The sequence below is a fragment of the Notechis scutatus genome, chromosome 5 (genome assembly GCF_049901735.1).
Source record: "Notechis scutatus isolate UNSWTSFEM ecotype Mainland chromosome 5, rNotScu1.2, whole genome shotgun sequence".
Taxonomy (NCBI): Eukaryota; Metazoa; Chordata; class Lepidosauria; order Squamata; family Elapidae; genus Notechis; species Notechis scutatus.
In genome coordinates, this window is record NC_142013.1 from 72,595,538 (window position 1) to 72,622,815 (window position 27,278).

A 27,278-nucleotide genomic window follows, 5' to 3' on the forward strand; every position below is an offset into this window, starting at 1 on the left:
GGGTGGGGGGAGGAGAAAGGACAGGATATAAGAGGTTTTGGTGGGAGAGAAAAAAATGATGGGGAAAGAGAAGGGGATGGTGAGAGACGGAGGAGGGGCTTCTTTGAGGCAAGCAGAGGGAGAGAAGGGGCTAGAACAGTGCAAAGATTAATGTCAGGAAATAGGCACATATTTTCCATTACAAATGTGGTAAGTGGCTGTGCAGATAGTCCTCAACCTATGACAATTGAGCCCAAAATGTATGTTGCTGAGTGAGAAATTTGTTAAATAAGTTGTCCCATTTTACGACTTTTCTTGCCACATTAAGTGAATCACTGCAGTTCTTAAAGTAGTAACACAGTTGTTAAGTGAATCTAGTTTCCCCACTGACTTTGTCAGAAGGTTGCAAAAGGGGATCCCATGACCTGCAACATTGCGACCGTCATAAATATGAATCAGTTGCCAAACTTCTGAATGAAAATCATGAGACCCTGCGGATGCTGCAACGGTCAGAAGTGTGAAAAATGGTCATCAGTCACTTTTTTCAGTGCCGTTATAACTTCTAAAGTCAATAAGCCAACTGTTGTAAGTCGAGGACTATCCCTTTTTTTGGGTCATCAAGTTTTAGCATCTTGCTAGGCAACTGCTGGTACTCAAATATTGCCATATCCTAAAATTGGTTACATCTGTGAAAAGGTTGAAAAGAACTGACCTAAAACAAGTTCCTTGACCTATGTGTTGACCAATTTTAACTGTGTCAAAGGGGTTTTGTGAGTCAATTAAGTTACACAATGCATTTATGTAACATTTTGATTCAGGTGTTCTGTACCTATGACATACCCCAACAGTCACTAACAGATCTCAATGTTGGTGATTCTGTTAATACACAAATGAAACTGAATTAAAAATCACTATATTTGGAAGAGAGGTTATCTGGGAAACATCTGGTATCACTAATCCCTTCCTCATTGGACAGGGAAACAACATAAGGCTTTGTCTAGAGATGCTGTAGATGGGTGCTGAGGAATTGTATTCTGCACTGTAGAATGTTGATAATTAATCCAGCAAGAGAGGTTCACTTTTATTGTTGTTTTATTGGATGACTAGGTAGGCAAAAATGAGTCAGCTGACAGTCTTGATTCTCAACATGGCCAACAGTTTAACTCTATACAAGGCCATACTCTCAGGTTCAGGCTGTATTAAGCCCTTGGGAATTGTGCAGCCAACTTTTTTACTGCTATAGAATGATGTCCTTGTTCTTTCTCAATTAAATAAATATCACCACCAATCAATCAGAATAATGCTGTTTTAAGATTTATTGAGAAATTCTGAAACAATGAACAGGCTTTTCTGATAGGACTTGAAATGGAGAACCGATTTATAATTTAACACATTAACAAACTTTGGCTCAGGGTTTTTTTTTGGAATGACAGTAAAAGACAAATACAAAGATACAATAAAGGAATATTAGATAGGGGAACAAAAACAATGTGTAATAGTTTGAACAATATAATATTTTGATTGTACACTACTTTTGATTTAAATTTAAGAAAGTCTGCAACTCTTCTCTGCTTTGTCAAAAATTTCGAGTTTTAGATGGTATTGTTTTAATATTATCTAGAGATGCAACTTCACTTGATAGATAGGAATACCATCTGAGGCAATTGTGAAAATACCGAGCAATCTAAAAATACTTAATTGTTAAAATGTTTATTATAAAAATTCAGGCTTTTCTGGCATATCCAACTCATTACTAAAAGAAAAGACAGCGCATGTAGATAGTTTTAAGTAATCCAATTTCCCAGAGTTGTAAACATCATTAAAATGAATTATGGAAGTTTGATTTTCCCCTTTTACGCAATATAGCATAGCATAGATGTAGCATAGCCTAAACCTTGAGGATGCAAATGGCCAAAATGCAAGCGGTTGAGAAGTAATACATAGGCTTGCATTAGTAAATGCTTTGGGGTAGTAGTGCTGACTAATGTGGTATAAGCAGCATGATTTCTTGTCCTCATCACTGAATAAGGGTGCCCTCATTTGCTATTAAGTCAGAAATTCTCATACATCTGGTACCTTTTACAATGATATATGAATTCATGTGTCACTCCTATGAATAAATTAATAGTTTTGTTTGGGTTAGGAACAGACAACAAAATAAAAGCTTACTTTTAAGAATCGAAATTTAATTTATAACAAATATCCCAAAACAATTTTTACAAAATAAATGCTCTTAATTGGAAATAAGAAATAAAACAATAAAACTTAGCATCATTTTTTTTAATAGGAAAGAAGAGCTTGCGTGTTTGGCAAAAATTCCAAAACCTGGGATTTATTTTTAAGACAGAATAGTCTCATTTCTTATTTGGCATTTCATTTGGATTGATACACACTGTTTATAGTAGCAACTGTAGAAAATCCTAACTTTGTTGCTGGCTTGTCAAGGCAGAGTATGAGTAAGGAGTAAGTGCCACCAATCCTGGTTGCAACCGAAGCTGGAGCCATGTCAGAATTCACTCTTGCTTTCCTTAATAAGCTGCTGCCCATTTATCCAAACACAGCAGCTCATGTGATCCTCTTTCATACAGCATATAAGGCTGAGGTACGGGAGGAAATGAGTTTTGATAGCAATCCAGCTTTGTGTGAAGAAATCACTAGATGGTGTTAATTAGCTTAAGCACTAATTATACATGTTTATAGTCTGAAAGAACTGCATATTTTTCAATCTGAAAAGAAGTCACTTAACCAAGCATGTGGTCTAATTGGATTTACTTAATTTAATTGCATTAGAAACATATTAAACATAATTCGGTAGCGTAAGACTCAAGACTGTATGTTGAGATCCTATTATTTTGAACAAGATTTGAAGCAAAAGATTCTTTGGATGAGAGGACATGAAGTTAATAATTACTCCAAATCTTAATTTCAAGAGAGGTAAAATGGTTACCATGTTTTCATAAAAAGTCTGTAGCCTAGATTACCTCTCTTCGCAAAAGGGATCAACCTGAACAATTTATCTAAATGTCTGAAGTCCATAAACAGATGTAAATGCAACTATGGCTTTTGGAAAAAATATTTTTCATGTGATATTTACTCATCAATATAAATCATGGCAATTATTATAGTGTCCTTTTTTAAAGCACAAAGTTTGTAAATTTGCAACCAATGACAACAGTGTTGCCCATTTTACTTATTGTCCATGTTAGAAGGAGGAAATGAATAGTCAATCTAAATCTTTTCAAGATAATAATTATCTCAATATTGAATTGTGTTCTTCATTGTAGGTCTCCTAAATGCAGATTGAAATTATAAGGGGACATGGCTGAACAGGTAGGATACAGATTCACCATTGTGTGTTCTTCTGATTGCCTCAGCCAGAATCATAGAAATATCAATAACCTAGAAGAAAAGGCAACAGCTTATTATTATCTATACATAAGGGTTGATTCCTACCCGAATGCTACGTCAAAAAACAATAAGTAGCCTCATGTGACAAGAAAACAAAGCCAAAGAATCATAAGTGGAGGAAAAGTAGCCTATTTTTGTGCAAAATGTTGAGCAAGTTTTATGTATGTGCATAAATCATTTGGCATTGATCACCAGCTTTGCAGTGGTACACATTTCCTGGTCCTGCCTGATCACTCAAGAATCCCATATAATCCATTAGCAATAGCACTTAGGCTTATATACTGCTTCACAGTGATTTACAGCCCTCTCTAAGTGGTTTACAGGGTCAGCATAGTGCCCCCCAAAACCTGAGTCCTCATTTTATTGAACTCGGAAGGATGGAAGGCTAAGTCAAACTTGAGCTGGTGAGAATCAAACTGCCAAACAGCAATCGGCAGTCAGCAGAATTAGCCTGCAGTACTGCATTCTAACCACTTCACCACCACGGCTCTTAATTACAGTGGTCTTTTTGACCCTCTCCAAGGGTTGGGAGTAGAACATACTGTTTTTCAGTGGTTCTCCTTCCTCCAAGGCAGTTTTCAGTTAAAATTGGTAGCTGGGGACAGGTACAGCATAATAATCCTTGCTTTGTGTGCTCCAGCAGGGCTTTGCATTCTCCCCATTTTTATTCAATATTTACATAAAGCTGCTGGGCAAGGTAATCTGCATACCGATGATATCAGCTGACATATGACACCAGCTTTACACCTTAATACTTTAACTAAGCAATGCTCTGGAGGTATCTCAATGCCTGGAGACTGTGAAGGACCGGATGGGAAGGAAATCTTAGTGGCTCGAAGGACTTATTAGCTGTAGTGATTTATCATCTTTAGTTCTTGAAATGATGGCACTTCCCCAAGTAGAATTTGTTGTAATTTGGAGCCCCCAGAACTCCTGTGCAACAAGCAGATGAAAGCCTTTTCTAAGTGGGCATTCATATACAATCATCATATGTGTCCCTTCCTGGATCAGGGGGCCCTATTCATAGGCATTTATGTTTTGGTCACCTCTCATCTGGATCACTGAAATGTTCGCTACATAGGGCTATCCTTGAAGATCATTCAGAAGTTACAACTGATCCAAAATCCAACCACATGAGCAATTATGGGCATTTATATCTTTACCCACCACTGCTCCAATGCAATAATTACTAATGAGCTGCCTGGAACATTTCAAGGTATTGGTTGTCTCTTAATGTGTCCTCTGAGACCCAAATGGGCAAAGCCAGAAACAAGTTTACAGATGAATTAAATAAACTTTTAACTTTCACGTGCCTATACTAGCACTTATAAAATACGTACTGCAGGCAGAAAACACCTTCCAATGCAAGCTTTTTAGTGTGAAAACGAAGAGAAAAAAATAATATAAGCAATCATCCAGCCAAACCACCAGAGGGCAGTGGAACGACTTCAAAAACATTTTTCTTAAATTTTCTTATTTCACTGAACTAACCTTTGACCTTAATTCTTTTAGGCAAACTGCTATTTATGGAAGTTGCTAGTGTAACCATTAACTTCCTATAATTTTGTTTCCTAAGAGAAACAGGAGAGTGGGAGATTGATCTGCATATTTCGAACTTTATTCTCCCATGATTATAATACCTTACGTTTTTCACTATTAACAGAGAGTGGCTAAATCCCCAATGATGTCAGCTGTTTAAAAATATAAACAGGAAAACAAAATCATTTATGAAAAATAATTTCAGTGCCTTACATGTACGAAGTCATTTAGTTTGCTTTGCTTGGCAATCTTTTTTATTGGATACCACTTCAAAGTATTAAAAAAAAAATTAGTATGTATCTCTGCCATCATGTTAGCAAAAGTGCACTTCAATTTGGCAATTCTTATTGTTCTGGATAAAAGTCACAGAAAGTATGTGAGTCACTTCTTGTTTTGGTCTAAAGTATCATAGCTTAACATCAGTAAATAGAATTCCCAATCCGTAGTTTTCTCCTTTCTACTGTGAAATTCAAAATAAAAACTGCACATCACGCATTAAAAGAATATGAAAAGTACCTGGATTTTAGGACAGTGTTTCATTTTCTCCTCCTGTGGGATTGTATTAGTTACAACAACAGCTTCAAATGCAGCATTATTGATCCGAGAAATCGCAGGGCCAGAAAAGATCCCATGAGTGAGAATTGCATAAACTTTAGTCGCCCCTGCAGAAACCAGTCTGTGAAACACATAAGATAGGGAAAAGTATTTCTACAAACATCAGCCAATGATATATTAGTTTTCAGGCAAATCTAAATGTCCCTAATATTTACCTCCCAAAAAATTAAGATAGTAAAAGACATGCTTACAGATAAAAGAATCATATGAAACATTCCTTTAGACGCTTGGGAATGCTTCATGTTGTTATAACTATATTATGCCATTATTATGCTACATTATGCTTCTTTTGCATGCTGTACGTGTTTAAGTGAACATTAAAATTGTCACAGAACTATAAAACAAAATGAAGATTATCCCTTCATAAGCCAAGCTGCTAAGATACTCTTCTTTTACATTCTGTTCTTGTATGTGGAGCCTTCTTGAACTGTGTTCTCTATATTGGATGGAGCATCTTCAGAGTCACTAGATATTCTCAATATACTCTATGAAAAATTTCCATGCCTGACTACAGGTAGCCCTTGACTTATAGAAGTTCATTCAGTGACCATTCAAAGTTACAATGGCATTGAAAAAGTGACTTATGACTGTTTTCATTCTTATTAACTGTTGCAGCACCCCTCTTGAGGACTCATCTGTATACATGCGCTGCAAAGGTGTGATGACTCTATGCAGTGAAAGACTATTCTATCACTTGATTAAGTCAAAGTTTATTTTCATCTGGGAAAATTCAATTTTACAAAGATGAAATAATTGTTATGTCCTATGAATTTTCTTAACTTTTGATGAACAGAAGAAAAACAAATAGAAACTCTTTCAGCACCTTTGCTTCCTTTTGCCTAACATCTCAATCTGAACATCAGATGATATTCCTCAGGATTTACTTACTTGTCAGCTGCATGACATATTGTGCCACATGTGTCTGCCATATCATCCACAAGAATTGCTACGCGATCAGTTACATCTCCAACCAAGACCATTCGGTCCACTTCATTGGCTTTCTTTCTTTCTTTGTGAATCAGGGCAAATTCCACATTAAGCCTGTCTGCAATTGAAGTGACTCTATAGTGTGATAAGGGAGGAAAAGTGAGAGAGCAAATAGTTTTAAATATTGCATGTAACCAATGTTTGAAAGGAATTCTAGACTTCTTTATATCCTTTCTATACCATATTAAACTCCTAATACATGTGCTTTTATCTCAGTTATTTGTTTAACCCCATTGATACATCAAAACAAGCTACCTAACTTTAAAAACATACACCCTGACAACAAATCAATTATTTTATGATTGCTAAAAGTCTGTAAACAGATCACTGGATACACATAGACAATGGCCTCATATTTTGTATTGATGTTCTGTGTTGTTGAATCATAACTATTCAATTAAGTAGCCATAGCAAGATCTACAAATCTGGCATAAATACATACAGTATGGGTAGTCTTTGACTTAAGAGAACTGAGAAGGGAGTTTTGCTCCATTTTATGACCTTTTCTGTCACGGTTAAGTGAATCACTGGAGATGTTCAGTCAGTAACATGGTTGCAAAATGTATCTGGATTCTCCATTGACTTTAATTGTCAGTAGGTTGCAAAGGGATCAAACATGATCCTGGGACACTGCAGCTGTCATAAATATGTGTCAGTTGCCAAGCATCTGAATTTTAATCACATGACCATGAGATGCTAAAATGGTCATATGTCACTTTTTCAGTGCTGTTGTAACTTTGAATGGTCACTAAATGAACTGTTGTAAGACAAGGATTACCCTCCCATACTACCACCTCTTACAATACTAGACAAAACAGTATCAACAGTAGAGACCTTCAAATTTCTAGGTTCTATTATATCACATGACCTAAAATGGACATCTAACATCAAAAATATCATCAAAAATGGACAACAAAGAATGTTCTTTCTGTGCCAACTCAGAAAGCTCCAACTGCCCAAGGAGCTGCTGATCCAGTTCTACAGAGGAATTATTGAGTCTATCATCTGCACCTCTATAACTGTCTGGTTGGTTCTGCAACCCAACAGAACAGACACAGACTCCAGAGGATAATCAGGACTGCAGAAAAAAAAACTACTACCAACCTGCCTTCAGTCGAGGACCTGTATACTGCATGAGTCAAAAAGAGGGCTGTGAAAATATTTACAGACCTCTCACATCCTGGACATAAACCGTTTCAACTCCTTCCCTCAAAATGACGCTATAGTGTACTGCACACCAGAACTACTAGACATAAGAACAGTTTCCCCCCCCGGAAAGCCATCACTCTACTAAACAAATAATTCCCTCAATACTGTCCAACTATTTACAAAGTCTGCACTATTACTATTAATCTTTTCATCACTCCTTATCTCCCATCCCCTCCCACTTGTGACTATATGGCTGTCACTTTGTCGCTTGTATCCTTACGATCTATATTGACTGTTTCCTAGTATGATTTGATTGCTTATTGTACCCTATGACTATTATTAAGTGTGGTACCTGGTGATTCTTGACGAAGGTATCTTTTCTTTTATGTATACTGAGAGCATTTGCATCAAGACAAATCCTTTGTGTGTCCAATCACACTTGGCCAATAAAGAATTCTATCTATCCATCTATCTATCCATCTATCTATCTATCTATCTATCCTATCCATCTATCTATCTATCTATCTACCTACCTACCTATCTACACATATGTATCTCCTTCCTTCAAGTTGTCATGCATGAATCTGATTCAAAAAACTGCTCATTTAGGTGAGTGATTGTTGGACTTTTAAAAAAGAATCATTGTTGCCATTTACAAATCTGATTTATGTCCATGACTAATATTATACAAATTTGCTACTTCAGCCTGACCTTCTTGTTTTACCTACTATAGCAAACCGCCATACCACATTTAGTATAATCTGGACAATCTTGATTTAAAAATCCAACGTTAGGAAGCATATAATTCCAAGGAGAGGAACTTTTACACTGCTTGTATAGTAGACAAAAGATTTCCATTTTGAAACAACTCTTCTGATCTTAACAGAAGTGTTTCAAGCCCAAAATCAATTGGTTTAACCTGGAACACTGCTGGCAGGGCCAGAACAATTCCATTTTGAACTTGGAATGTTTTACCTAGACAGAAATAGGAATGCTTTTGTAAGAAAGAAGCTCTTAACCCTTTGGCACAAAAATGAACAGGGGAAGTGCCAATTTTGTCAAAGGTATCAAGTTCCAGAGTTAAACCCATCACTAAAAATACCTTCGGCATTATGTATTAGAAAAGGAGTACCGTATTTGCCGGCGTATAAGACGACTTTTTTGCCCTGAAAAACATGCCTCCAATTGGGGGGGTCGTCTTATACGCCGGCAAATAGTAATTGGGAAGCACTGCGGCTGCCCACGGCTGAGGCACTTTTGCGCACCGTGGAAACAAATCCCGTGAAGCCGAAGAGCAGCCAGCCTTCTCCCAGCTCCCAAGGAAACGAGGCTCGCACCGCCCGAGCTCCGCTGAGGTATCCGGCTGGGGCTGTCAGGAGTTGTTACCGCTGGCGCGGCTCCGTGCGGCTTCAGTCCCGCATTGCCTCGGGAAGGGAAAGGCAAAACCAGGAGCCGCTGCTGCCATTGCAAAGCGCCGCCGTGGCTCTTCCTTTTTGCCTTTCCCTTCCCGAGGCAACGCGGGACTGGAGCCGCGCGGAGCTGCACCAGCGGTAACAACTCCTGGCAGCCCCAGCCGGATACCTCTCCGCGAGCTCGGGCGGTGCGAGCCTCGCTTCCTTGGGAGCTGGGAGAAGGCTGGCTGCTCTTTCGGCTTCACGGATTCGCTTTCCACGGTGCACAAAAGTGCCTCAAAAAAAAAAAGTGCAAAAGTGGAAGGCGTGCGGAAGAGGGGGCGAGTATATAACAAACTATAATTTGAGTGGAAATGTTGGGGGGTCGTCTTATACGCCGGCATATACGGTATTACATTATTCAGGCATGATATTCCCCTCTGAAAAAAAAATCGGGGCCGGCCAAAAGAGACACCCCCGCCGCGCGCCAAGAAATCGCTGCCCAGCTCCCTTTTCCTGCCGCTCAGCGGCCTCCGCTCGCACCGCTCGCACCGCCCGCTCGGGCTCCGCTCGCACCACCCGGGCTCCGCTCAGGTATCCGGCTGGGGTTGTCAGGAGTTGCTACCGCCGGCGCGGCTCTTCCTTTTGCCTTTCCCTTTCTGAGGCAACGCGGGACTGGAGCCACGCAGAGCCGCGCCAGCGGTAGCAACTCCTGACTCGGGGCCTCCGAGGGGAGGGGAAGGAGGAGAAGGGGGGGAGATTCCCCAAAAAATCGGAATTCCGATTTTAATCGGAAGAATATCATGTCTGATTATTATTACTGACTTCAGTAACAAAGTGAAAATGAAGAAGTCAATTAGCTTTCCAGAATTGCTTTCTGACACATGAAGCAAAAGACAAGTGTACCATGCAAGCTGCTGGCTTCCAGGACCAAAAGGTTCTTTGGAATGCATAAGGGTATCAATGTGACATCTATATGCAACTCTTTAAACCAGTTTTCCCTAACCTTTCCCGGTGGTGGTCCGCACAGAGCGGAGGGAAGGGGGAAAGGGGCAAGTATGAGCACTCATTGCTTGCGTGAGTGGGGTTGCAAGCCCCTGCGATGCTCACACAAGTGGGGCTATGCAAGTGTGGACACACGCACACCAGCTGCCCACTCACATGGCCTGGTTGTGAGTAGGCCGCAGCCCGGCAGTGGGCTATGGCCCACAGCTTGGGTACCCCCTGCTTTAACCTACCCACATCTTTCTCTGTGATTGTGATGTAATCATCAAAGGCAGAAACACAAATATGATGTAGCCATTTGAGGAGCACCTAAATTGCCTAAATTGTCAGAGGAGCACCTAAATTGCTCCCAAGCACTTTTTTGCCCTAAAATGTAAACTAGCAATAGTGCTTAAACTTATATACCACTTTACAATGCATTACATCTCTAAGCTGTTTACAAAGTCAATATATTTCCAACAAACTGGCTCCTCATTTTAAAGACCTCAGGTTAGAAGGCTGAGTCAACTTTGAGCAGATGAGAATTGAACTGCTGGCAGTCGGCAGAATTAGCCTGCAATACTGTATTCTAACCACTGCGCCACCACAGCTTATATCCAGAACCCTATCATTTATAGTTTGTTTGCTACAACTTAGTCAAACACTGAATGCCAAAGCATTTTTTTTCTTTTTTAGAATGAATGTTTATAAGCACACAATAACTGCTGTGACCTTTTTGCTCCACCTGCATCAGGAGACACAATGACGCAGTTTCTCCAGTCCACAATATTTTCTTTGATCCATTGTAACACAGCTGGTTCTGCATACAGGTTGTCCACAGGGATATCAAAGAAGCCCTGAGTATTACAAGAAAAGAAACAGTTGTATATTGAATTCTGTGAACAGCTGTCTTCATCTGGCCTGGTTAAAAGATCACCGCAGAAGATAGGGGTGATGATAGCTTTCTGCAGTGTTTTCTGGCAACATGGAGGGCAAATTGTAAACAGAAGCAGTTTCCAAGTAAAACAAACTAGTTAAATTCTTCTCTGTAATTAAAATAGTCAATTTCTTTATCTTTGCTAGCTCCATCACCTTTACCATCCACTCTTCCATGGTGGGAGTTAGTGTGCCTTTCTATCTTCATGCGCTACCTTATAGTCTTAAAGAGAATATTTATAAAAGGATGTATCATTAAAAGGATGTAACATATCACCAGAAAAAATATATAATATATATACATTCTTCAAATTTATGCTGGGAATGTCACCAACAAGAAGGGAAACTTCATCACATACTAGACATTTATATGGCTTTGATTAGAACAAAAATAACATTATACAAAAACAATGGTATAACAGTGGTATAACCACAGGGCAAGAAGATAATTTATAACTACTATTAAAAAAAAATGGGAGGAACACGTAGTCCTTGATTAACGACCACGAGCCCCACATTTCTGTTGTTAAGTAAGACATTTGGTGACTTTTGCCTCATTTTACGACCTTTCTTGCCACAGTTGTTAAATGAATCACTGCAGTTGATAAGTTAGTCACATGATTGTTAAGTGAAACTGGCCTCCCATTGACTTTGCTTGTCAGAAGGCTGCAAAAGGTGATCATATGTAACCTGTAACTAGCTGTGCCCAATTATTTAAGGAAATGAAGCAAGAAGACAAATCCTCCAGAGATACATATTGCAAAGGTCTAAAAGGAAATGCCAATGTATTGATGCTAAGTACTGACTTACAATCTATTTCAGCCTGAGCTAAAAGACTGTATAAGTGGCTCTGCTTTGTAACTGTTTATTCTGCAGGGCTGTTTTGCTATTTGACTCCTTTTTAAAATATTAATGTTTTTAACATAATATTCCTTTCCTTTTATCCTGCATTTTATGAACCATCCAGCTTGTCCACTGAATGGCTCCCACAGTGGCAATTTACTTTACGCATTCCCTAAATTCTTGGGAGTTTATCCTTATCAAAGGGTACCATTTGCAGAATTGTGGTGTAAAGCAGGGGTCCCCAACCACCGGTCCGCGGACCGGTCCCGGTCCATGGAACAAGTCCTACTGGGCCGCTGGCTTGCTGGGCGCCGCCATCTTGTTTTGATGAAAAAGTGCTTCCGGTGAGCTTTTCCGGGCTTTCTACCCGGAAAAGCTCACTGGAAGCGCTGGGCGCCGCCATCTTGTTTTGATGAAAAAGTGCTTCCGGTGAGCTCACTGGAAGCACTTTTTCATCAAAACAAGATGGCGGCACCCAGCTGATGTCGGTACCGGGCCGCGCCATAAAAAAGGTTGGGGATACCGGGCTGCGGCGTAAAAAAGGTTGGGGATCACTGGTGTAAAGGACTGTGGAAGCCAGGTATAGGAGTTCAGAGTATGCAACATGGTCTAAATGTGAGGATCATGCAAACAAAAGAAAGATTTCCTATTTAATTTGTTGGCTGTACATTTGAATTGTTGACTTGACACTTCTCCACCATTCACATGCTGATTCTCAGGTGAATACGTTTCCAGCCTGACAGTTGTAGTTGAATTGTATGGAAGGTCTATAATTTCTTTATATTTCTTCTTTTGTCATTTGGATGTTTATCTTGCTCCAGTTATTTCTTTTAAAGTTTAATTTAAAGGACACCATAGAAATATTGAATTATTTTTGGTTTGCTTCCTTTTGCTGGTTCTGTTCAGAAGTTTTCTAAAATCCAATTTGTTGTTGTTGAAACTGTTAATGTCCTGCAGTGCTATATGTCTTATTTCCACAATCTCTGTGGTATATAACATAACACTAAAACTACATAGAGATGCCCATGAAGTCACCAGGAGGTACATCTGTATAAGTGTTCTTCGTCTCTGATTCATAATTACCTGGATCTGGGAAGCATGCAAATCCATGGTGATAATGTGGTCTGCTCCAGCAACTGATAACATGTTGGCAACAAGTTTTGCAGAAATGGGAGCCCTGCTCTGAGGAAACAAAATATGGATTTTATGAACTTTGAAAATAATTCTTAAAAGTCTACATTTATTGCTACAAATTATTTTGACACAAAACAAGTAGGAATTCCATCAAAAGTTGTACAGCTCTTTCCAAACAGTAATGTTCCTATTCAAGTTGAAACTCAACAGGCATGTTTTTCCTGGAATATTATTTTTTCATAGTATTGGCCCTAACAAGCTATAACAAGCTTTTCCCTCCCATCTTTGTTCTCCTTTTTTTAAAATGACACTTAGCAAGGGACAGTGGAACCCATACAATGCTTCAAGGCAAAGAAAAAAGGTGCTTCAAAGAATGAAGAAGCATTCTATGGATATCTGTCTACAAACCTTGTTAAAGCAGTCATATATTTTCCTGGATTGTCATTCTCTGTAGTTACTCTGCAGTCCCTTAAAATGTTTGGTTTCTGGAGTTGTGGACATATGCTACATTAATTAGAAGGGATAGGCAAAGTGCTTCTTCTAAATTCAGAGTTATGTGTACTACACAATTCAACCGGGCATTACAGTTGTACAGTTCCTTTGATTTGTGAACAATCCATGCAAATATCTTATAATTAAAGGAAAAGTGACAGCTCACCCAAAAGGCATATTACACATAACAAAACTACAAGATTTCAAGAAGTGATTTAAATACTAAAAAAGTCATAAACTTTCATAAATTTCATTTCAGCAAACAAAAGCAAAAATAATCATTCAAACAGGATGCAATACAGACTTTTTAAAAGAGATAACAGCTATATCATTTATATCAATAGCTATATCGTAAAATTATATTTAAAGCTTATGGTTAGGGGAGCAATAGTAGACAATTAAAAGACCATTAATTATTTCAAAGAAATATTTCAGCTTGATCCTCAGAAAAGATATAACCTGTAAGCAGCCCAGAGTCACCTTGTAGAGGAGATGGGCAATATAAAAATTAAACAAATAAAGAAATACAATTAAAGAAGACAAAACATCAGCCAGGTTTATTAGGCAAATTGTGCTTTTTGGAAAGAACAACTCTGAGAAGTTGCCTTTTTGGTTTAGAATGACTCTGTTTGAGATATTAATAGCCCTGTTATTTCTTTGATGTAGGACTACCAGGACTGTACATTAAAAAGTTGAAAGAAATCAATGGCAAATCAGTGTTACTGTGGTGTGGCTAACCGTATCTTTAATTTTTTGTAAAACAAAAAGAATCCCCCTTTTTGCTGCCTTTGGAATGATGCATTTTAGTGATGCTTGATCTCTGAAGGAAATTGTAATTTTAAAAGATTTGGAATAGTTTTAGGTCTATTTAGAGCTACTAGTCCAGAGGATTCCTGTAAAAAGTTAATTCCCTGTCTGGTAATTGTATTAACTCTACCTAACTGTCTTTCTTTGGACTTTGTGGCAGTAGTACTCTAGGTAAACCAGAATAATTAGTTGAAACCCTATTCAAATTCTTTATCCACTTGTTTACATTTTGGACAAACTCCCTGAAAGAAAAGTTTCCTTCACTTTCATTATACGGTACTTTGAACTTTCAAGAATTCAGATCTAGAATTCAGATATTACACAAACATGTATTTTTCCTTACGTGAAAATTTTATTTTTCCTAGGTATCCCTAGTAACAAATATCTGAAGAACAAGCCATGAAGCCATTATCAAAAATCTGGCACGTTGCAGACATACAACTTTTTATGATGACACTGATTGAGAAAAGCTGCTGAACCTTACCCAAAAGCTGAGCTCAGGCAGGTGAATTTGTCTACCACACTTTTTGACTTACTTTTCTAGAATGCTATGAGGTCAAATGACATGATCTTGCTTCTCATGCCTAGGCAATCAAGTGATAATTTTTCTCTCTTGTAATACTCATAATGTGCAAAGATGTCAACTTTTGCTACCTCTGCAATAATATAGGAGCACACTTTGCTTACACAGTTCATGTACAAACACAAGATTTGAGCAAATAGGCAGATTTAAAGCTTTCTTGGTCTGGCAAAGTTGCAAGTATTTAAGATATTGTTTCAGCTAACATATTTACTTTGGAAAAAGTTTGTATTGATTTCGGTATGAACTTTGTCACACGAACAAAAAATTGCTAACTTATTTATAATGGCAAAAATCCCAGGTTCTTGCTTTTACAGAGCCTAAGGATAAAGCTTGCTCCAATGTAATTAAATATGATGCAATGAGACTCCAGTTGAGATAAAAATGGGTATGCTGAGATTGTAATCGTCCATGGTATATTTTAGAGTTAAGATAGCTGCAAGGTACCACTTACCCATCTACCTTGGTCCTATATAGGAAAACACAATAAAAGCAAATTAATGAAATGTGCAAATCCTCATATGCAAGAACAGGATAAATTTAAAAATCATTTCAGTCAAATTTATCAAAATCCCAACTGACTTTTCTCATTTACAAAGATGTAGTATTGTAAAGAAAATATTATAGGGTTCATTAAGAAATAGATTTATTCATGCATTTTAAGATGGATGCATTTGGGTAAAAAATGAAAATGACTATTTCACTGAGTTCCAAGAGGATCTCACTTGATTATCTAAGCATAGGCTTTCAACTGTTGTGCTCACAGTTGCAAAAATTGTGGTAGCCAAACACTGAAACCCAAGAAAATATATAATCAAAAGCAGATTATTAAGGTATGGCCAGCAGCAAAATTAACAGAATTAAATGAAATAATTAAACATAGCATGGAAATATTTTTATAAGATAGCATATTTTTCTTCTTTGAAAGCAACAGTTTTACAGGTATATAGGCAACCATCACTAGATACAACAGGGGTGTCCAACCTTGGCAACTTTAAGACTTGTGGACTTCAACTGGCTGAGGAATTCTGGGAGTTGAAGTCCACAAGTCTTAAAGTTGCCAAGGTTGGACACCCCTGAGATACAACATACCATAATTTACTTTGTGCAAAGGAATATAATATTCTATGTTAAAATCTGGATCAAAATAATCTTAACATTCTTAAAAAACTTGATTTTTAAAAAATTGCCTTTTGTTCCAACGCCCGCCCAGTTTACCCCTTTTCTCATTTAAGGCAGAGTGAAGGAAGAAACATGTTCCAAAATCAGGGCATTTCCTAACTTTCTTTCCCTTTTCTCTTGTACTTCGCTTGGCATCAAATTTTAAGCGAAGATCTAATTTATTTTCATCTAAAGAAACTATGATATGGAAAAATTGGCCATTCTATTTTCATGGCTTTGAATCTTAATTTGGGTCAGAACCTCTATATTTCCCTGTAGTTATATTGTATTTCCTGGCAATAGAAAAGCATTCATAGGTTGCACAGGTTAAGCTAACTTTAAAGGCAAGTTTAAGATATACAACTTGACTACTATCGGTCACATGTTAAATGATAAACAAATGTGGTTAACATTATGCAACTTCCTTACCAGATTGAAAGATGTTGAAAAAAAAATGAGGTCATAGTATAGCAGTAATCCAAACTGGATTTAAGAATTCTTTAGCACTGTATATTAGAGACTAAAAGTTTGCAGCTGCAGAGTCTGAAGAATACATGAAATGCATTGCCAAATTCTCTCAATACTTCAGTAAATTTTAAAATTACTTTTAAACAGGGAAAAAAATACAAGTACCAGTACAATAAACATTTTGCAGTGGCCCGGATGCTCAATAAGTTTAGTTTCCTAACCAAATTTAAGAACTTTTAACCATTGTTTATGTTTTAGAAACATTATCATATATTTATAATAATATAATGTTTTATGTATGTATGTATGTATGTATGTATGTATGTATGTATGTATGTATAAATAACTATTGTTTCTTGTTCGGAGCACTGTAAGATAATGCAGCCCAATTCTTCTGTAGCTCCTTATACCACTTTAATCTGGAAAAAGAAAAATTATTCTTATACTTAAGCCAATCAGATATAAGACAAATAATTGTCTTATAAAATGCTCTCTTTTTCCATTTTAAATAATAGCAAAAGGTAGACTTGAAATCCTAAAAAACTTTGGCTTTTTCACACATCATCATAGTTCTCATTTTGTGCAATGACAAAATTGTGGGTTCCTTTTCCAACCTTCCAAAACTCTTGAGGGGGCAAAAGGTGAGGAATGCGAAGCTGTGCACTCCACAAAATATTGTACCAAACAAATCACTTATGAAACAAATGGTTTACCTATAAATAAATTCTCTCTGTTTCAGGGCATTTGCTTCAGAATCTTAATAAATGGGCTAATGGAGAATTCCCACCCCTCACTTACCTTATCTTTCTTATCTTGCCTGGCGTAAGGAAAACATGGAATTACTGCTGTCACACGGGAAGATGATGCAATCTTGCAAGCATTGATCATGATGAGAAGCTCCATCAAGTTGTCATTTATTTCTCCACAACCACTTTGGATAATGTACACATCTTCTCCTCTAACACTTTCACCAATCTCCACACTGAAAGATTAAAATATGTGCTGTGAAAGCAGTGACAACTGAAACACCCTAATCTTACAGACCATTAACATTTTGCATTCATAATTGACTTCTCTCCAAGTTAGTCCTCTTCAGAAATAGATAAAAGTAAGCAAGGGAGCGGTTACATGTTGACCCTGTTTGCATTCCTTTTCAGATGAAGGCCCCCAATCATTTATGGGATTATGTATTTCCATTCGGATATTCACATGCTTAGCTTCATCATGGGATTCATTTATTCTTTATGCAGTTTAGAGGCTACCCAAGTCCACAAGACTGTATCTGGTTTACAGCTTTCAAACCAGAAAACAATAAAAGAACTTAGGTCATAGGCCATCCAGAAAAAAAAGTTAATAACACAAAAGTCCTACAAGGTCTCAGCATCCACCTTATACCCCAAGGTCTAGGAAAATAGTCAGATTTTTCAACAACTTTATGAATAACATCAGGGTGAGAACCATATAGACCACAGGGGACATTTTCAAAAGGGTGGGAATCAGTAACAATATTCAAAAAATAATGAAAGGTTTGTTCTACAGTTCCTTAAGGAGACAATTTTAAAACACACTTTTTAAACACAGCTGCAGGACAGCTAGATATCTCATTTGCACATTAACAGGAGTCTTCTTCCAAGCCAACACCCTGAAAGCAGTGTAAGTCATCCTGTTCTGTAGATTGGGCAATCAATAGCATTCAGACTGAACTTTTGCACCTCTTAAAAAAAAAAAGAGGGAGAAAAGATTTTTGAGGTGTCGCTATTTTTGTGGTAGAATTCATTTTTAAAAATAACAAATATCCATAACAAATAATGGAAGCAACAGTTCAAAACATGTATGAAGCTTCACTGCACAAAAACAACAGAACTGAAAGGAAAGAAGCAAGACCAATGGAGTCATTTCAATCCCATCAGTAAGAGTGAAAATACATTTTTATGCCTGCAGCCAAATACATACTTGCATTTAGCCACCTGAAAACTCAGCACTATATCTGAAATGCACATGGGACAATACTTTCCTTGGCATTTGGCTGTCTGCTTAGGAAAAAAAATGCAATTCAGAAAGGAATCTATACTTGTTTTACAGATTAAATCACTTCAAGATGAGGAATTAATTTTATATTAATTTAAACTTGAACTTCCTACCCCTAATCCAACTTTCCAATTGCTACACCATTTTATAATGTACAAAGTAGTCCTAAAATACAATAAATTGGCACAACATACAATACACGAGACATCCAGAATTAAGTGACTTTGGAAGTTTTAAAGACATTCCTTCTTTTTTATCCACATACTATTGAAACTCTCTTCTATTTGATTGTTCGTAACCTTCAGTTGGGTGAAATAGTGCATCATAGGGCAGCAATTTTTGAATCAACACATACCAATTGGTCTAATTTACAGAATGTGTCCAAACTCCAGAACATTACCCTATGGGATTGAACTCTAGAAAAGTTGTGTCTGGCTTGGCCACAGCCAGGTGATTATCATTTTCAACACTCCCGGCCACCTTTCTAAAGAAACAACAATAACAAAACAACCGGGAAGATCATTCCTGTTTTCACAGGTCATGTTGTTTAACTGAAGTTATAAGAGCCCAACTTTTGCATCCGACTGTTACAAAAATCACTTTATTTCACATGTATCAAGGACATCATTACTAATTAACTAATCATCCTCCCCTCCTCTCCCCCCACAATCCACTTTAAGCAATCTTCAGAAATGACGAAATAGATGAAAGGGCATTAAGTACCGTTTTTTTTCTCAACACAACATCTATGTTTGTTTTATGCAACTTATTAAATATGGTAGGTAGTTCAGATCTTTCTGTTCAAATTCTCTGTTAAAGCATGCCAAATCAGTAGTTAGGAAATGAGATGAAAATGATGTGTAAACTCATGATCTGATTCTGTAACTGGAAATCATTACTTCTTTGGGAAGAATAATAATTTAATCATATTGCCTTTCTACTTTGCCATGGTAGAGATGGTCAATACAATTTTAAAAAGGCAAACAGTGTAAAATTAAAACAGACTAAAACTGATACAATGGTCAATACATGTAAGGTAGTATTTTAAGAACATTTATCAGGCTACTGTTTGGCAATACTGCCACATGAACTCTTAATTCAGGTATCACAAAAAAAAATATGAGTTATTAATTGTTGATGTTTATATTTCTTCTTTCAGTGTAATTCCCAGAGGAATAAATATAATCTAGGACAGTGATCCCCAACCTTTTTTATGCCGCGGCCCGGTATCCCCAACCTTTTTTATGGCGCGGCCCGGTACCGGCATTAGCTGGGCGCCGCCATCTTTTTTTGATGAAAAAGTGCTTCCGGTGACCTCACCGGAAGCACTTTTTCATCAAAAAGATGGCAGCTAGCTCGGTGAGCTTTTCTGGGTAGAAATGGCTTTCTGCCAGAAAAGCTCACCGAGCGCTATGCGCATCTTTTTGATGAAAAAGTGCTTCCGGTGAGCTTTCTACCGGAAAAGCTCACCGGAAGCACTTTTTCATCAAAAAGATGGCGGCGCCCAGCAAGCCAACGGCCCGGTAGGACTTGTTCCACGGACCGGTACCGGTCCGCGGACCGGTGGTTGGGGACCCCTGATCTAGGACACAAATTAAAATACACTGCCTATGTGTAAATGGATCATGGAATTGTGTGTTACATTTAAACAAAACAAAACTAAATTAAAAAACAAACCCAAGATTAGTTCTCCCAGCCAATCAACTTAAGCACTGTAGTAGAGTTAGCCCTATACTATCTCCAGTGAACTATGTTATATGAATAGCTCACAAGGGATGTACAATATTAACAATCCTTTCCCACCCATGAATGAGGCTGTTTCATTTTTCCCTGCCTGTGGCATATATGGGGGTGAAAAAAGCTGACTACATTTGTTAAGGTTTCCCTTTTTTAGGAAAGAAGAAAGAAAGCAGAAATTTCTATCTGCTTTATACTGACTGAATGAGTTCAAATGGCAAAGGATCACCATCAGTGTCTGATGCATGCAGAGATAAATCTTTTGGAAAGGGAGAATATAGCTATATTATTAAAAGCAAATTACAAGATGTGTCTCAATGCATTAAAATGAGAACATTTTATTATCTCAAAACATAAAGCTACGGTAATTAAGGCTGAGCAGTATAAAGTATTAATATTGTAGTTCTATGCAAAACCACTTTGAAAAATCTCACTAACTTCAAGAGGATTTATAATGCTTGTGCACACCAGAAATGGAGAACCAAAGACCTTCTAGCTCAGAGGTCTCCAACCGTGGCAACTTTAAGACTTGTAGACTTCAACTCCCAGAATTCCTCAGCCAGCTTTGCATGGCTGAGGAATTCTGGAAGTTGAAGTCCACAAGTCTTTAAAGTTGCCAAGGTCGGAGACCCCTACTCTAGCTCTTATTCAGGAATGCTTTCTGAACATTAGCTATGATGGCTAGGTCTGATGGCAGCTGATCTCCATGTCATCTAGACCCGTGATGGCGAACCTGTGGCACGCATAGGCCTCAAACGAGCCAAAAAACAGCTGGGAGGCGTGTGCATGCACAGTGCAGGTAAGGGGACAGCAGGGGAGGGGATCGCACGCACATGTGCAGGGTGTGGGGTGTGTGTGTGCATTGCCTTTTGGGTGCTGGCGCGCGAGTGCGCGCACAATTTTCAACACAGGAGCCAAAAAGATTAGCCACCACTGATCCAGATAGCTTTCACCTTAGTACACAAGAATGAAATCCTGCCTGACTAGAAGTTAGCTATTGCACTTCAATATAGCCATATGACAATTTCTAGTTAGGGTTTTCAAACCCGTTAAAAAAGACACAAGTAGCAAGAAACAATAATTTTGGAGGAGACTGGTAAAAGAGATTGAACATGCTGACCAAATGTTGATTCTGGAATTCACTGCCTCAACTGGTCCAAAAGAACAAAAGTTTGTTGACCGTCAGGGCAAGCCTTATCAATGTACACAGATATTTTCCTTGGAGTTGTGTGGAAATAGCCTAAATTTCAGGAAGAGGATTAGCAGCATTTTAATACTAAGCCAATTGCTTAATTGTTCACTTCTAATAATGCACAGTGCAAAACAGCCACTCATGTAATAACATTCTGATAAGAACAGAACAAATGCAGTCAGCAAGACCTTCCCCAGACTGCATGTCTTCCAAACATCTACAGATCATAGAATTGACTTCGGTCAATCTGGCCAACTATCAGGCATGTTATATGAGAATTATGGAGCTATAGTTTTAGCATGTTTAGAGAGAACCAGTTTAGAGAAGGCTAGACTAGAAATACGTCTTGAGGTGGCCTAATAATTTCTGCGCATCAGCAAAACAAAACATCAAGTTACAAATGTTTTCTATCTACAGCTAAGCTGGATCCCCAAATAACTACACTAGAAAGTGTAGGCATTTTTCAGTAAGTATACACAGAATATTAAATGCAGAGCACAACACAAATATGAAACAGTGCATATGTATTGCAGCATGTGCCATTAACTCTAGGTAGTAGTACACTCACATCAATTTCCCAGTGTGTGTGTATGCACACACTCAGTGACATATGGTGACTTTGGGCCAGTTACCCTCTCTCAGCCTAGTCCACCTCTCAGGGTTGCTGTTATGAAGTAAGTGAGGAGGAAAGTATATTATGTACTTTTACCACCTTGTGTTACTTATAAACAGCAATAAATGTGGGATAAAAAAAAAATCTAATGACAGTAACAAAAAGACAAAAACATCAGCAATGTATCAGTATCACTTCATTTCCCATTATTTAATAATTGAGTTTACCTCAAGAATGGTGAAGTGAGGTTGGATATAGGAAGTCAACTCCAGATAGCAACTTCCGTTTCCTACTGTGAAGATTATCGGCTATCTCGCAGAATTACTCTAATGATAAAATATGACTTCATATTTTCTTAAGAAGTTGAATGCAGAATCCAACTGTGCTCTCCTAAAACAATTCTATTTGCAAGACACATTGGAAAAAAATGAAGATAAAAAGACAAATCATCATCAAGAGAATTTTCTTGATAACATTACAAGAGTTGATTTGTCATTATCTTCTTCTACCATGATGCTGGACATTTTTTAGGGGAGGGAAACTTTCTGGTTTACTTTGCTGCCCCGGTTATTTTCCAACTCAAGTACTGTACTAACTACAATGTTACAAAATAAGACCGGGTCTTATTTTTTTGACATGCAGGAGGCGGCAAGCATGGGGGTCGATGGAAGTGGGAGTATAGCTACTGCTGGTCCCGCCCTCTCCGTCCCAGTCTGGTTGCCTGCGGCCGCAACAGACCAAGCTTTCGGCATACCTCGGCCTCCACCTGCCCGCTTGAGCAGTTGCTGCCATGCTGGCTGCTAAGCAGCTGGCCTAGCGGGTAGTCTTCACCCTCCTGGCAGGGTGGGCGGAGGCTGGGGCGTACTGAGAGCTTGGCCTTGATTGAGGTCCCCGAGGTGGAGCCTGCAGCCCGGCGCTTGCAACAGAAAAACCCCTTTACGCAACCCAGCCTCTCTTTCAGGTGGGTAAGAAGCTCCCCTCCCACCATGCAGCTGGCTGGTTGAGAATTGGGCGGTCCTGGGAACCACTCCCTGACTGGATATGGAACTCCGGCTGGAAGGGGTCTCCTTTGGGCTGCTGAGTGGCCGCCTGCATGCCTACTTGGTGCTACAGCCCTGGTCCTGGTGGGCACTGCAGCTTTCATGCCAGTTGTGTGGGGGGTAGCTCCAGCAGGAGGTAGTGGAGACTGCTGGATGCCAACTGGGGCTTGGCGGTAGGCTGGAACAGGAGGAAGAGAGGTAGCTGTGAAGCCACCGCTGGCAACCGGGGCACCCCACATTCGCCTTGCATAGCCGGCACGAGAGCTGCAGTGTCCGGGACTGAAGAGTGCTTGGTTCAGCACAGCTGTAGCCCGACACCTGCAGCATCAAATAGGTGTGCAGGCCAGGATTCAGCAGCCCAAACACTGACAATGCAAGCCAGAGCCTATCGGGCACCCAAACACTTTTCTACCACTTCCCTCTGGGAGAAAAGTGCATGGTAGTTCAAGCGATTGTGTGTGTGTGTGAGAGAGGGGGGGGGGAAACAGTGGAAGCAACCAGGTAAGGGGGCCCGAGCCTCTCTCGTCCAGAAGCAACATGCAGCCTCTCACAGTAACAAGAATTGCAGGCAATTCTGGAAGATTGTGGGAAGCATGTTCTTACCGTAGAAGCAACGTGCAGCCTATCCCTTTTAAGCCATCAAATCTTTCTCTCTCTTTCTGTGCGTGTGTGTGTGAGAGAGAGAGAGAAAAAATGGTGGAGGGGCAACCCTTTCAAACAGTGTGGATTGCAATTCTCGTTACTCCCCTCCACTGTTTCTCTCTTCTCTCTCTCTCTGTCTTTCTCTCTCTCTGCTTGAAAGGGACAGTTTGCGCATTGCTTCTAGTGGAAGCACACGCTTCCCACAATCTTCCAGAATAGCCTGCAGTTCTCGTTACTGTGAGAGGCTGCACGTCATGAAGAACTAAGTGAGGCGGGGTGGTGGTGGAGGACAAAGCAAGGCAGGGGGGTGTGGAGCTGCCCCACATGCCCTGCACCAGCTTATCTGAAGGCCCTTCAGCCAGGCCACCCATGCCAAACCCTCACCCCACCCCAGGGCAGCCACATCCCTTCACTAACCTGCTTTCTAGCTCTGTTCTCTGCTGTGTGCAAGGCAACCAAAGTAGTATGTGGGATTACAATTAAAAAAAATAATTCAAACCTTCCAACTTCTCACACACAAAAAAAGATCTCGCAAAGTTGGAAAGTCTGAAATATATTTTTTCAATTCACTAAAAGTGAATTGACAAAACCTTGGGGTTTCATGCTACTTCAGCTCTCCAAGAATTACCTGAAGAATGGGTGCCAAATCCAATTCTGTTCTTAAAATATTTTCCACGAAATATTCTGTGTTCTCACATTCCCTTATAACAGTAGTAATGGGTATCCCTAGCTTATAAAAGAGACTACAGGGAAATATATTGGCATCAGTCATTTTCAACTTCTAGTGGCCATATAGATTTTCTTTATGATGATCTATCCCTAATCTGTTCTTCCAAATCTCCAAATGTAATGATAACATTTAAGCATCCTAAGATATGAAACATAGAAGAATACAGATTAAAATGAATCAATACAATATGGAATTAATCAATATAATAAAAGATTAAGTGTTTTATTAATCAAAAGGAAAAAAAGAACAATAAATAAAATGAACTGAATTAACTTGTGACTGATAACACAATGTGACTGATAATATGATAAACACATATAGATTAAACTTAGAAAAATAAGCCTATTTAACGATGTTAATTTAATTAAATAGCTTTATATTATTCTGTTACTTGTTTTCACAACAACTAACATGCTATTCAGAAGAACCATTGTTATTGGTTCTTGATTGCTTTAAGTTTTCTGTGGAGGAACATATGTAATAAGTTTTGTCTATGCAATTATTAATGAATATCCGGAGCATTTCTGAGGTTACAGCTAGATCACAGGAGGTAACATAATGGGATCTGGAGTGAATAAAAGTAACCCTGTTCCCTGAGTTAATATAGGACAGTTCAAGGACGAAATGTTAAGCACACATACTTAAAAAAGAACTACAGTTCTACTCCCTACACTTAGAAACATTCTATAACTGTGAAATATAAACTATTTTTAATTACTGTTCAATGCATATTCTCTTAATTTCTTAAGTGCAATATTTCCAAGTGAAATTAGTTCAGAAGGAAAAACTTTCACATTGTTTGTAATTTTGCTTGTTGACTGGCCTAAATCTTTTTCCTAGTGGCATGATCAGTGGAAAACAGAACATTTGCTGAAAACCAACAAGGAAGTTACGCAATCATGAAATCAACTGGGCTTTTTAAACAATATTCAACCCTTTTCACTAACAAGATTGTTATCACGAACAGAAAAAGAGTTTATTTAAAGGTAGTAATAAAGCTAGTATTTAATTTATTTAAAGCTAGTAATAAAGTAAAATGTGAGAATGTAAAGTTAAGTGAGTAGAGGGGATCATTAGCCTCAGCAGTTTTGGTTAGTTGTTAGTTTTGTGACCAAAACACAGCCTGAAAAGTACATCTTGGAAATCTTATATAAGATGTATTTTCAGTTGTATAACAATAAACTCAGAACTCATTTGTCCATAATTCACTTGGATGTTTACCCAGAATTGTTATGTATCAATATGATCATTTAAAAAAAATGATTATTCCAGCAATATAAAAGTGCTGTTGTCCAAAAGTACTGAAAATGAGATATTCCAGATAGTGTACCGAGGCTACAATTTGTGGCTAAGCGAATCTGTTGATGTATAACGTAGGTAGCAGCTTCCAGACTAAACACACCGGTGTACAAAGGAAGCAAAGGGATTAAAGAGGCTTCTAGTAGGAACTTTTTTTTTAATGCCAGCAAACTCATCCAGAGCAGTGGTCTTCGGGACTCATGCAAGATTTATTTCATAAACTTCTCCCCGATTCAGCAGTCTCCTCCCCGCAATCAGAAGGCTCATAAATGACACCAATAGTAAGTAAGTAGTCTTGTCCTCCATCTAGAGCAGGGGTGTCCAACCTTGGCAACTTTAAGACTTGTGGACTTCAACTCCCAGAATTCCTCAGCCAGCTTTGCTGGCTGAGGAATTCTGGGAGTTGAAGTCCACAAGTCTTAAAGTTGCCAAGGTTGGACACCCCTGATCTAGAGCCATCCACGCAGGGGCCGCGCAAGACTTTTACACGCGACTGGAGCAGCCTGCGCATTTCTAGAAATCCTTGGCTGCACAATTCACTTACGGGGTTCAACACCCACCCTTCTTTCATCTGCCGCCCCAACCCCCATCACCCGGAGTGCAAAGGAGCAATGCCGATTGGGGGGAGGGGCGGCACTGAGAACCGCGGGGATAACATTAAGGGAGGCAGAGGAGAGGGCCGACCCGTCGCCCTTAGGCTCACCTGGTCTCCTGGTTGCTGAACTTCTTCGTCACCACCTTCCCCAGGTCCAACCCCAGGCGATCAGCCACGCGCTGGGACAAGTCCTGGTGGGAACTCCCGCTGAAGAGCACGATGTTGGGCATGGCTGGGCACAGAAGGCCGAAACGAGCCGGAGCCGGGGAGGAGGAAGAGGAGGAGGAAGAGGGGGAACGAAGCCACGCGAAGGAGAGAAAGAGAGAACGGGAGCGCGCGCCACAGGCCGACCAAATAACCGCGGCCCCGCCCCCTCCCTCGCGGAAAGCGCGCCAGAGGGCCGCCCTCCCCTCTGCCCGCCCCCATGGCTTTCCGAGGCCGTCGAGGCGACTGGACGGAGGGGGCGGGGCCATCCCTTGGTGACGTTCTAGGAGGGCGGGATTCGAAAGGGGAAAGAAAAGGTCGCGCGGGCGAGCGAGGCCTAGCGGTAGAAAAGTAGAACGTCTCGAATGTAATAATCCCTATTTAAATCTCCTGCGCCGTGCTTTGAAGAGCTTGACGGAAGGAGGGTCAGTCAAATCGTGTGGGGAGTTTACCTCGGGAAAGTGTGCCTTATAAGAATGCAACGCTCTTACATGTTTTATCTCTGCGATGAGGCTAAGGTGTTATGGATGGAAAGCCTGGGATGATGGGGAGCAAAAGTTGGTCCCGGGGGATGGAGAAGGGGCTCTGAAAAGGGCGGGAGCAGTTTGGGTGGAGCCTGGTCGTCCTGCTGTATGGGGAGAATTTGCTCCATGCTGATGGGCCTCACATTTCTTTTTTATTAATTGGCTCATAAGTCAGGAAATTCTGTGCAGTTAAAATATGCT

General features: G+C 39.4%; 1 protein-coding gene and 1 long non-coding RNA gene across 3 annotated transcripts in view; one reads left to right on the top strand and one right to left on the bottom strand.

The window, feature by feature from the left end:
- Window positions 1-1,280: 1,280 nt before the first annotated feature.
- On the bottom strand, window positions 1,281-26,674 carry PRPS2 (phosphoribosyl pyrophosphate synthetase 2). 2 transcript variants are annotated; one of them, XM_026666920.2, is made up of 8 exons: window positions 26,458-26,674; window positions 17,272-17,455; window positions 15,299-15,313; window positions 12,915-13,013; window positions 10,785-10,909; window positions 6,430-6,603; window positions 5,443-5,602; window positions 1,281-3,378 (listed from the first exon to the last, which is right to left on the bottom strand). In XM_026666920.2, the coding sequence occupies exons 1-8, from the start codon at window positions 26,577-26,579 to the stop codon at window positions 3,286-3,288; spliced, it is 972 nt and encodes a 323-aa protein (XP_026522705.1). In that variant the 5' UTR covers window positions 26,580-26,674; the 3' UTR covers window positions 1,281-3,285. The 2 variants fall into 2 exon arrangements, with proteins under 2 accessions (XP_026522705.1, XP_026522706.1); XM_026666921.2 differs by lacking the exon at window positions 15,299-15,313.
- The window catches only part of LOC148130533 (uncharacterized), a 35,989-nt gene continuing 31,477 nt past the window's right edge, over window positions 22,767-27,278 (top strand). The window contains exon 1 of the long non-coding RNA XR_015749863.1: window positions 22,767-23,004. This is a non-coding gene — a long non-coding RNA (uncharacterized LOC148130533). The remainder of the gene's footprint in view (window positions 23,005-27,278) is intronic.